This window comes from Cibotium barometz, chromosome 31, assembly GCF_041138505.1.
Source record: "Cibotium barometz isolate CiBa-2024 chromosome 31, ASM4113850v1, whole genome shotgun sequence".
In the NCBI taxonomy this organism is placed as follows: domain Eukaryota; kingdom Viridiplantae; phylum Streptophyta; class Polypodiopsida; order Cyatheales; family Cibotiaceae; genus Cibotium; species Cibotium barometz.
Window position 1 is genome coordinate 28,367,878 of NC_141076.1, and position 11,534 is coordinate 28,379,411.

The 11,534-nt window shown below is 40.8% G+C and overlaps 1 protein-coding gene across 3 annotated transcripts; it reads right to left on the bottom strand.

Annotated features, from left to right (window-relative positions):
* Nucleotides 1-381: 381 nt before the first annotated feature.
* On the bottom strand, nucleotides 382-5,581 carry LOC147620701 (5-methyltetrahydropteroyltriglutamate--homocysteine methyltransferase 1-like). 3 transcript variants are annotated; one of them, XM_086824965.1, is made up of 15 exons: nucleotides 5,389-5,581; nucleotides 4,287-4,655; nucleotides 4,070-4,157; nucleotides 3,816-3,943; nucleotides 3,496-3,687; nucleotides 3,097-3,299; nucleotides 2,744-2,907; nucleotides 2,581-2,661; nucleotides 2,204-2,370; nucleotides 1,966-2,071; nucleotides 1,631-1,881; nucleotides 1,470-1,542; nucleotides 1,174-1,302; nucleotides 866-1,087; nucleotides 382-780 (listed from the first exon to the last, which is right to left on the bottom strand). In XM_086824965.1, exons 2-15 carry the CDS (start codon nucleotides 4,634-4,636, stop codon nucleotides 634-636), a joined length of 2,301 nt encoding a protein of 766 aa, XP_086681091.1. In that variant the 5' UTR covers nucleotides 4,637-4,655; nucleotides 5,389-5,581; the 3' UTR covers nucleotides 382-633. The 3 variants fall into 3 exon arrangements, with proteins under 3 accessions (XP_086681091.1, XP_086681092.1, XP_086681093.1); XM_086824966.1 differs by having other exon boundaries at nucleotides 5,197-5,480; XM_086824967.1 differs by lacking the exon at nucleotides 5,389-5,581 and adding an exon at nucleotides 5,115-5,372 and having other exon boundaries at nucleotides 4,287-4,997.
* Nucleotides 5,582-11,534: the final 5,953 nt, after the last annotated feature.

The following is an 11,534-nucleotide window of genomic DNA, read 5'->3' on the forward strand; positions in this document are numbered from 1 at the left end:
CAGTAAAAGTTCAAAATTATAAGACCCAAAGAAGGTCCCTCCTTTGGAAAGAATACTTTGTTATTGTAAACATAATACCACACGAGAAGGCACAAAAAACGGTTGTAGTGATAACAAGAATAAATAACCGAACAGCACGGATGTGACGTATCAGATCATTAATGTTGTGCTAATGGTTTCATTCCTCACTGGGCTATTAGGACATTGTTTTGAGAGGTAAGCATAGGTTCAGCCAAGAAGAGGAAGCTTTGGCAAGTCTCACCCAGCTAGAAGTGCAAGCAGGATTCTCGAATAAGAAACAGTAAAAAGGAGTTGCATGAGTGAGCTGGGAAGCAGCCTCTGCGATGAATGCTAAGAACAATCACAACAAATCTGCCATGATTAGATCAAAACCCTGAGGAACACTATTTTCACTAAAATTCGGAAAATTGCAACAAGAAAAAAGTTTCCCGCCATGCCCCACACAGAGCAACTAAAATTCCTCAGCCAGCTGGCTTTTAGAAAATCATAGCAATTACTGACAAAACAACAATAGAGCATTACACACAGCCTTGCACAGCCCGAGCAAAAGTTATTCTCAGACAATAAGGGCCAGTGCTATATGATATTTCCAAAGCCACATCCGCAAACCTCTCATTTCGCACTGGCAAGCTCTGCTCGGATCTTTTTGGCTGCTTCCACCATATGAACCAAGGCTGGCTTTACCTCCGCATACTTGCGAGTCTTCAGGCCACAGTCAGGATTCACCCACAGCACCTTCGACTCCAGGACATCCAGCATCTGTTACACTTACAAAACACTTAGAATCCTGCTCTGGCATTAATATCCTCTACCAAAACTCAAACTTCTAAGGCAATCCTCATACCTTACGAATACGGTCTGCTATCTCCTCAGTGTCAGGGATACGAGGAGAATGAATGTCGTAGACACCAGGCCCAATACCAGCACTGTATTTCACCCCCTCCCGGAAAACTCTTAACAGCTTCTCATCGGATCGTGAGTTCTCAATCGTAATAACATCAGCATCCATGTCGATGATGGAATGAATGATGTCATTAAAGTGGGAGTAGCACATGTGTGTGTGTATCTGCATCACCGTTCCACATTAAAGCATCAAGTCACGAGCAATGACACTTCAAGGAGCCTGAAAATATGGCAGCGAGAAGCACATACCTGTGTAGTGTCTTTCACACCACAGTTGGTGATTCTGAAGGAGTGCACAGCCCAATCCAGGTAGTGTGCTTGTTCCGACTTTCTGAGGGGCAGCCCCTCCCTGAGTGCAGCCTCGTCAATCTGGATGACCTGTAGAGGTGCAGGAACTACAAGGTAAGTTACACTTGTTATAACATACACATCTGTATCTCACAGCTTACAAACAACCAACCGTCCCCCATGGCAAAAAAGGGCAACCATCTCCCAAAGCTCTTCACAAAAGTTTCATGTGCAGGATAAATGGTTGAAATCTGTACATGAATTCCAGCAGCCTCCAAGTCTTCCACTTCATCTTTGATGGCTAACGCGATTTGATAGCAAGTCTCTGATCTGCATGACATAGAGAGACCCAACTCATCATGCAATCACAACAGATTGTAGGTGTCTGCTTTACTTCATATGCGAACTGGAAGCTCACCTTGGCTGATCATTCCTGACAAAGGACCAATTGAGGATTGTTACTGGACCAGTAAGCATTCCTTTCATTGGTCGAGCAGTCAGACTCTGGGCATACTTAGACCAGAATACGGTCATAGCACTTGGGCGGCTCACATCCCCATAGATAATTGGAGGTTTTACACAACGAGAACCGTAAGATTGTACCCAGCCATTCTCAGTAAAGACAAAGCCCTTGAGTTGCTCTCCGAAGTATTCCACCATGTCATTTCGCTGCAACAAGCACAGGACTCAGACTTGCTCCCACATTACCAGCAGATTAGAGCTAATAAGACACCAAAAACATGTGTAGATGACCTCAGGCTCCCCATGCACAAGAACATCAATGTCCAGCTCTTCCTGCAGCTTGCACACTTTGCCAATTTCAGCCTGAATAGCCTTGATGTAGGCCTCCTCAGAAATCCTGCCTCAGACAAACAGTTCCTTTCAGTGTCATCGCTGATGGAAGCAATGTTCTCCAAGATGAGCACCTTTAAAACACTTGAGCTTCATGTTCAGCATAGTAGGTGAACTGTTCAAGGGGAACAAATCTCACTTGTTAGCCTTGAACTCTCGCCTAACTCTGCGCAACTCCAGTGTTTGAGGGAAAGACCCAATGGTAGTGGTTGGGAGAATTGGGAGGTTCAAGTGTTTCTGCTGCTCCTCAAGCCGAATCACCACAGGGGTAGCCCGCCTATGCTCGGAGCTCTTGAGCTCACTTGCCTACCCAAGACAATAAAACAAACAGATGATCCTGAGCTTGAGCTTGGAAACACCAATTTGACAAACCAGCACAAATTGCAAACTAAAATGTTGCAGGAGGGCAGGCTTGATAGCTAAAAAACAAAATCAAGTCATGTCATGAAAAACTCAGCACCACAGCCTCAATAGGCAGACTCCTCAAACTTTCTTTAAAGTCTGTTGCTAGCTTACTAGTTTTTGCACTGCTTCATTGTGTACACGAAGAGATGACCGTCTAGATGCCTGTGCAGAAGCATTCTCCGCAAAATAGGCCTGTTCAAATACACAAAATCAGCTACACAATGACAAACATAAATATCAATAATGACTTTCAAGATAAATAGCATTATCTTACCTCATCTTTGTTTCCGTGGAGTGCTTTGGCAATAGCAACCACTTCTACAACCTTCTGGGCTGCAAATGCAAGCCATGACTTAAGCTCTGCATCTATCTTGGTCTCATTCTTAAGATCAACGGACGTGTGAAGAAGAGAGCAGGAAGTCGAAACCACCACCTTATCTGTGTAGGACAGAGTAAAAAATTTGAAAAAATCAAAATCCCTTAAAAAGCAGGAAGAGAGCAGGATGTCAAAAACACCACCTTGTCTGTCTACAGTGTCCCAAGGACTGATGAAATCAACATCTCTTAAATAGCTTTCATGTATCTTTATAACATTTAAAAATAGCACCATAAACTAAAGCTCCTTACCTTTCCCTAACTTCCCAGTTAACTCCTCCAACAAGGCTACTGATGCGACCAGATCATTGGCCCAAATGTTTCTCCCATCAACAACACCAGCAAACAGAACCTTTCCATCAGGAAGCCCAATATCCTTGATCAGGCTCAGGGTCTTTTCACCTCTAACTAGGTCAACTCCGATGGCAGATACATTCTCTAGACCAATGACTGTCCTGTTGTTCACCCCAATACACAGAGAGTCAGTAAAACTATGAAGACATAGAAAGAAACACAAACTGCACTTTTTTCAAAAACACATAAACTGGGGCATTTACCGTATGTACCCATGGTTAGCATCACAGACTCATAACATCAGTCTAAGAAAACAAAATCACAAAGCACACACAAGCAAAAGAATGCAGACTTTACTTGTATGTCTCAGCTGGAATGTCAGCAAAATATGTCTCCAGGAGGATTTTAACCCCGCTGAGTTCAGCACCAAGGACAGTATAGGCTTTCTTGAAAACTTCCAAGTGGTGTGGCTCGAGATCAAGCACAAGGGTCGGCTCATCAAGCTGAACCCATGATGCCCCCTCAGCTTTCAACTGCGAGATCACATCCCTGAATCCAGAGGTCAAACCATAATAATGAGTACATACATTCCACCAAATGACCTCAAACCATAACACAATGAAACTCTCAAGAGTTTACTATATACACACTAATGATTATCTAACAAGGTCACTCACTTATAAACAGGCAGAAGTGAATCAAGGAGAGAGAGGCAATCATATGTTGGATCAACTCCCTTCCCTGGCTTTGCCAAACGCAAGTAAGAAAATGGCCCCACAAGTACAGGGATGGTCTCAATTCCAAGCTGCAAAAAATAAAAGAAAATATCAAGGCTACAGGCTTGCCTCAAAATACGAAATGCATTAAGTTTGTGCAGATTTGACAATTGCAGTGATGGAGATAAACTAAGTGCGCATAGACATAATGTTACCTCCTTAGCCTCCTTGTACTCCTCAATGGCTTTGTGGGACGACAATGCAAACTTAGTGTCTGGACCAAGTTCTGGCACGATGTAGTGGCTGCAACAAGATCAATGTCAGACTTAAGATATCTACTGGCCCCGTCCACAGTAAACAGCAGAAGTCAGACAAGGGATACCCTGTCAAACCTAATAAGATCCAAGCAATAAGCATAAGCTTCTGACTTACTAGTTGGTGTCAAACCACTTTGTCATCTCCATTGCAGGAGTCTTCGCATTTCCACGGGCCATTGAAAAATACACATCAAAGCCAATCTCCCCACCTGTCCAACCATAGCGAGGAGGAACTGCCCCAACTAAAGCAGTGGTGTCAAGCACCTGGTCATAATATGAGAAAGTGTTGCTTGGGATGTAGGAGATGCCAGCGCTGGACATTTGCTTCCAGATAGAGCACCTCAAATCCTTGGCAACCTTCTCTAGTTCAGAAGCTGAGGACTTCTTATCCCAGAACGACTCGAGGGCAAATTTAAGCTCCCTCTTTGGTCCCATGCGAGGGTATCCAACCACGTGAGAAGCCATCACTGCAAAGCTCCTACAACTGCAACCAATAGAAATAGATCAAAGGAGGCAATGAATGTTATGACCAATGAAAACCTGCTGCCAAAGGCAGCAAGTCCATCTTGGCGACTACGGCTTGTTCTTATATAAAGGGATGACACAAGAAAAGTTATGACCAATGGTCATAATGGAGATGTAACACAGACAAACTTTATATGGCAAGACCAGGCCCTCTCAGGAATAATACAGTGCAATCTATGCACGCTACTACGACCTGATCTCAAGAACGTAGGGCGCACAGCTAAAGTGCAGAAACCATGTTTAAGGTAGAGAAGTCCCCACAGTGGTTTGCCTTGAGCTCAAAAGGGAACTCGCTGAAGAACTGCAGATACGGATATGAGAAACGCAGGCTATTAAGGATTAAACGGCACCAGTGAGAGGAAAAGAAACGGATTGGCAGCTACTTTTAGGGCTGTAATGAAACGGAATTAGAGTTTACTTGATGGCTGAGCCTGATATTCACTTGAGCAAGCGACCATGGTGGCAAGCAAAAAGGGGAACAAATCCTCGCGTATGCTTACATGGCAGTAGGAGAGTTGAGCGTTCGAAATCTCAGGTCTATCGTTTGTGACAGAAAGAAGTCCTAGCATTTCTATTTACACGGAAATCAGAGCACGCAAACGCAGAGACACGGAGGGTGCCTTCCTTGCCATGATACACTGCAGAGAGAAAAAAACGCAGAAGAAAAAGGAAACATAGAGACAGGAGGAGACCTGCGAGAGAGCTTCTGCGAAGGTGTCGACGGCGATGGCAGTGGAGGTGGTGTTAGCTGGTCGAGAGAGAGTACTTTAAAGGGTCTAGCACTCGGAGATCCAGATCTGGGGCGCTCTGGAAGAAGACGGACAAAACTGGGGGCCACCCTTAGCGAGGCTGTGGTTGGTGGTAATTACGTGTGGTTTGAGTGTGGTGGTTGCTCCTCCATAGTCCATACGGATCTTTGTTGGCCTTCCAAAGTGCAAACACTTAGGCTGGGTTCACACGTCTCCGCTGCAGCATGCCCTCAGTGAGCACAGGCAAATGGTGTCCCAAAACGTAGAGATCCTTATTCACACCAATCTGAAGCAGCCACATCATGATTTCGAGCTCGTGTGCTAGCTAGTGGCCCTATTCCCTGTAAACTCTATCGCCCTCGCCCTCCCACCCGTTTTTCGAAAATCAACCAATAATATTCTTTGCTTGATTTTCCCGCCATTACGTATGATTGCAAAGGAGGACGTGGTTGCTAGTGGAAAAGGTGCCGGGCACTCCGTCTGAATTGGAAGAGAGGCGACCACTGGTTCAATCTCCGTTTCCATGCAAAAACAATATCCTCTAGGCCTTGGCCGCCGCCTTTGCGTTTGAACCCGACCTTAGGCCTGTTTTTTGACGCTTTGGGGGAAAGGGGAGGTGGCACCCTCTAATTCGCGAGCCATCACCCTTAACACCTCCGGTGCTAGCACACATATGCAAGTGGTACCATACGTATGCTAGCATCACCCTTAACCCCTCCAGCGTGGTGCTAGCATATGTAAGCTACATGGTATCATGCAAGTTTGTATTTGCTTGCTTCGGTGGCCAAGATCCACCTTTTTGCTTAGATGTACAAACTTCCTCCTAGGAGATCGAGTGCCTCGCTTTACCATCTTCCCAGAGGAAAAGAACATGTTTGTTGAGAATCACCAGCGTTCTAGCAAATGACAAATGGGTATGGTTCGAGTCAAATCTTTGCTTGTTGGTTGATATTAGCTCTAATAGGACAACCTAACAACCGGAAGGGCTGACCATGTGGGATCCACTTGAAGCCATACTTAGTGTCCCATCTCTCCTTAGCTCCTCTACCCAATAGTAGTTAATTGACCTTGACAACTCACAAAAATCATGCACCACCTGCAAGATCATGTCAATGTTAGAATCAAACCTTCCTTTGTATTATTATTTTTTAAACATATTAGCATCACCAACCCACCCGAGCTCTTAAGAGCAACAAGACGCATAAAAAACTCAAGCTTTCATGTATACTACAATCTCACACAATCCAAGTAGCTTGCTTCTTGTAGTGGCTCACACATTTTGCATTAAAGACATAATTAAGCTTTTGATCAAGGATTTCCTTTTCTCTCAATCTTTGAACACTGAAACTGTAAATGGTGAATCATCCGCCATCCAGTACCAATTTTGATGTCAACCAAGACAAGAGGGTTAAGAAGCTAATCTAGAAGCGAGGTGGAAGTGAGCCATATTCAAAAGGAGGAGCTCCAAGGAAGAGGGTCTAGGGTGCAGATTAAAGGTTTATTCAATGCAACATATTATTTTCATCTTGGTGTTACCTTGGTGTGTAAACATCCCTATGCAAATAGTTTTGCAAACATATTACTTTATTCAATGCCCTATTTTCATCTTGGTGTGTAAACATCCCTATAGTTTTATCAATCAAGCATTGACATATGATTCTTTTTGTTCTTTCATACATGTGATGGAATGATTTTAGTAGACCTCTTGTAACAAGCCTACCAAAGTGGGGGATGCTTAGAAAAGAGCATGCTTGTGTCTCAAACTAGACGGGTTGGGGAGGATTGGCTCAAATTGGACAAAACACCATTTTCATGTGTAGCTTTGTAAAAATTATGGTAGCCATATCTTTCCAAAAGTACGAAGTGTTTGAGATATGAAAACACATAATCCTAAAATAAATTTAAAAGAAAGAAATCCACCTTTGTAATTCTTTTCACAATTACATGATCAGCCGATCAATTCTTTTTAGGTAATGACAAGTAAATAATTCAAAATTCATGCATTAATGCTAACTCTAACATTTAATATTTCCCTTTTGTCAAGAATGAATCATTTCAACTACTCATCAACACAAGCATATACTTAAACTATTGATTTCAATTATGACCTCACTGTGAGCTAAGAAAACATTGAGAGAGAGAGAGAGAGAGAGAGAGAGAGATAGAGAGGGATGCTTTTATTTTTCACTTTCCTCAAAGATTGGATTATGAAAATGCAAGGCCAAACAAGGGTGGCTAGATAATTCATGCATTTACATTGTGCATTTGGGAGGCATAAAATGTAAACAAATGTTTAAGGCATTTCACTTCACATTCCTTTCTTACATGGTGACCTTCAAAAGGCCATCTATAGGCCATAAAGGAATATTTACTATTTACCTAAGCAAATGTAATTCTCAAGTGATGCTCCAAATTGAGAGAATAACCTCAACTTGTCAAAAGTCCCTTTCTTAAAAGAAGAGGGACAACGCATGAAATATGGTGATCTTGATAAATATGCCCAACCATGACTATAGTACTTATACGCATTTCAATGTAGAATATATTCAATAACATGTGTTTCTTGGTTTTAAACCTTTTGGTAAGAAACTTTCGAGCATTTTATGGTACCTACTATTCGATAACATGATTTCTTGGTTTTAGACCTTAACATAAGAATTTGATTCTAGTGTTTTATGGTTCCTATTTGCATGCTAAGAGTCAAACATTAAGTAATCTAACTTAAGGTTCAAGCCATTGATTAAGAAGGCTTGTATAACAAGAAAGACTTTTTGTTTATTTCTCTCATAATATTTTTAGTAAACCAAAGATTCTCTATGACATTGCAATTCGTCGACCTTCTTCAACTAAACCAAAGACTTTTTATTTCTCTCATAATATTTTTAGTAAACCAAAGATTCTCTATGACATTGCAATTCGTCGACCTTCTTCAACTAAAATTAAAGTTTCAAAGATTTACAGGCTAATATTCAAAATATATATTTTTTTCATGGTTATGTAGGTTATGTAAATCAAATGATATATTTATCTCTTCATCAAGTCATAATTTAAAGGTTGGATCGACTTTAAAAGATAGTTTAAAGGTTGGATCCACTTTAAAAGATATATTTATCTCTTCATCAAGTCATAATTTAAAGGTTGGATCCACTTTAAAAGATAGTTTCTTTTGACTATCATGGCCATGCTTGGCACACTTTTCATTTTACAACACTTAACCTAATTTATATTAAAAAGATTGTTTACATAAAAGAGCTATTTCCATCTAGAAGAAGAACTAGAAAAAACCCTTGTGCCCTTATAATAATATTTGCCATCACATGATAATTTTTTTCTCTTAATAACACCATCACCTTTCATCGGCTAAGTCAATGTGGTGTACAAGTGAAAATCTACATCTGATCACCTTAAACAAAAGCATAAGTTTCAAAGTGAATCTTTGAATTGAGGTGGTGTATAGGAGAAAATGAGGTGGTGTATAAGGAAAAATTTTAGGTGGCATATAAGAAAAAATTGAGCTGGTGTATAGGAAAAAATTGCATTCTTTCCATGTTCCATGTGACATTTAGTGACACCTTTGAATTGACTTGAAAATTGTAACACTTTTTGGGATTAAGATATTTTGCCAATTTACTTTTTATCAATCATACATTATTGTTCAATTTAAGACCTTACCTTACCTTTGTCAAAACATGTGCTGTTTTGGGAACTTTGCCAAAGAGCCACAAAACGCACCTTTCTGATGTGGGTGTGCTAGCACTTGTTCCTCACTCCATTGTCACATCTAGCAATGGGGTGTGGGGGAAGAGCTTCAACTACCTTGATGAAGGTGGTGGTTCTCACTCATAAGAGGGATTCCTTCATGGTGGTTCTCACAAGAGGTAGTATGAGAGTGGAAACTCATATGCAAGGGAGAGCATGTAATCAATCCTACCTAAACATGCATCCATCAAACGATTGAAATGTCAAGACAATCATGCAAGTAAGTAGGGAGAAGAGGCCAAAGAGGTCACATGAATTCTATTGTAAAGAGGAATGATTATGCATTACTTTATGTCAAAAAATGTCTTATATACAAGTGCTAGTATTCACATTAGCCAGCCAAAACTTAAGAAAATAGTCCATGCCACTCAATTACTAGTCTAAGAAAGTATATACATGAAGTTATAAACTTCCCCCATTTGGCATTAAGCACAGAGTAAGGTCGCACTTTATATGTTCTAGTGTTGTCTTATAAAAAGATATGTTTCTATAATAGAAAGGTTATATGGCATCGCACCTTAAAAAGTAGATATGTTTCTATAATAGAAAGGTTATATGGCATCGCACCTTAAAAAGTAGAATGAGTGAGACCATGTTAACCAAGCATACCTCTCTTCCTAAAAGCTGACCACATCCTTGCGTCACCAAGCTCAGGTGGCGAGGATGCTACCAGTTTTGGAGATGCATGGATGGTCCTTGAGGTATTCAATAAAGCTATCTTACGAGGTTAAGTAATCGCCAAGGGACAAATCCACGTGCTTTAGGGCTTGTTGGACATAATCTATTTAAGCGCTTGAGGTCTAAACCTTGTCGAGGATGCATGTGGGTAGTGTTGGCATAAAAGTGCTTGATGTGAGGCCTCATCTCTAGGATTGTAAGTGTTTTGGGCATGTTTGGTTTCCACATCTCATGATGGTACTAGAGGTTGGGCTTCTTCAATTAGTTAATGTTGAATTATTACATTTTAAAAAAAATATTACCACTGTAATAGATGGTGAAGAGAAATAACAAAAGACATCCATTTCACGATAATAACTATCAATCCTCCCAAGCAGGAAACTATTGATTTCCTCAACAAGGAGGAGAGGACTACATACACAATACTTTCTCACGATATAGACCTGAAATTGCAAGCCGAAATTCCTTTCAAAACATCGATCCTAAATATATAAACCAGCAACCCTAAATCTGACCATTATAGTCACACACTAATAACCTCAAAAGGAACATCCTAATACATAGAGAAAAAAGCTTGAAATAGTTCATGCTTAGTCAATGCTTCCTGGATAACAAACATATGTCTATTAAGAGCTAGTCCCAAATGCCGAAAATAAATGTAGCACGGCATGAATCTTTACACCACCAACTCAAAGTCCTTATATATGCAAGATGGAAACACTGAAATGGTGACCTTATGTGGGGTTCCTTTCTTTTGAGAGCCCTTTGTGGAAATCAAAACTCCAAACATTCTATATCTAGCACTACATTCACATTCAGAACCTCACAATGAATCGTAAAAGAGGAATTTATTCTTGAGTCCATGTTTCTAGTGACCAATTTTTTCCATTCCATAGGTACTCCATCACACATTAGTCGTCTTTGATTCAACCTTGTATCCACATTTGAGATTTTAGGATGTCTTCCAATTGTTTTGAGACAAAAACCTCTAGCCTCCAAGGATGCAATCTCTAATCCACGCAAGCAAGCAAGTACCTCTTTTAATAGTCAGGAAGCTTTTGTGGAGTGCCCTAGATTGCAAGAAAGGGGCTACTTAGGGCATGGAGTAGGCAGTATCATATGATAACATGATAAAGTGATAAAAGGCACAATAGCCTAGACCAAGGTCACTTATTCATACAAAGACTTCAAAATAAAAGTTTGGGGAATTAGAAATTACAACTCACACCCCCCATCTTTACAAGGCACTACCTCAAATGTGCATTATACAAAGACTTCAAAGCACTCAAGTTCCACCACTCAATAGCCAATTCTCATAATTGGCAAAAAGCATGCATGTGCTTGCAATAGAGGAGGAAACATCTCCACTTTAATTAACCCTAAAATTAATAGTATTCACACTAGCTAATCAATATGCCCATGCCCCAAATCTATGCTCAAGGGACCCAAAGTTCATGTGCGTAGACCCATACCCATACATGTGCATGTGTATATATAATTTCTTTATTACAAACCATTGTCTCATAGTCATGGGAATCACAATAGCATCTGTAATGATCAATAAAGTCGTTTTACCAATTGTGCTAGGATCCAAGGGAAAGTTTATATGCCCATCCTCGGTCACCAAGTAACCATAAATGCAAACGTGGCAT

Coding starts and splice junctions, on each gene's coding strand:
- LOC147620701 (XM_086824965.1), bottom strand. CDS start 4,636: ATGGCTTCTCACGTGGTTGGATACCCTCGCATGGGACCAAAGAGGGAG. Junction 3,688..3,815: donor TCACTTCTGCCTGTTTATAA/GTGAGTGACCTT, acceptor CTCTGGATTCAG/GGATGTGATCTCGCAGTTGA. Junction 1,088..1,173: donor GTGTGAAAGACACTACACAG/GTATGTGCTTCT, acceptor ACGGTGATGCAG/ATACACACACACATGTGCTA.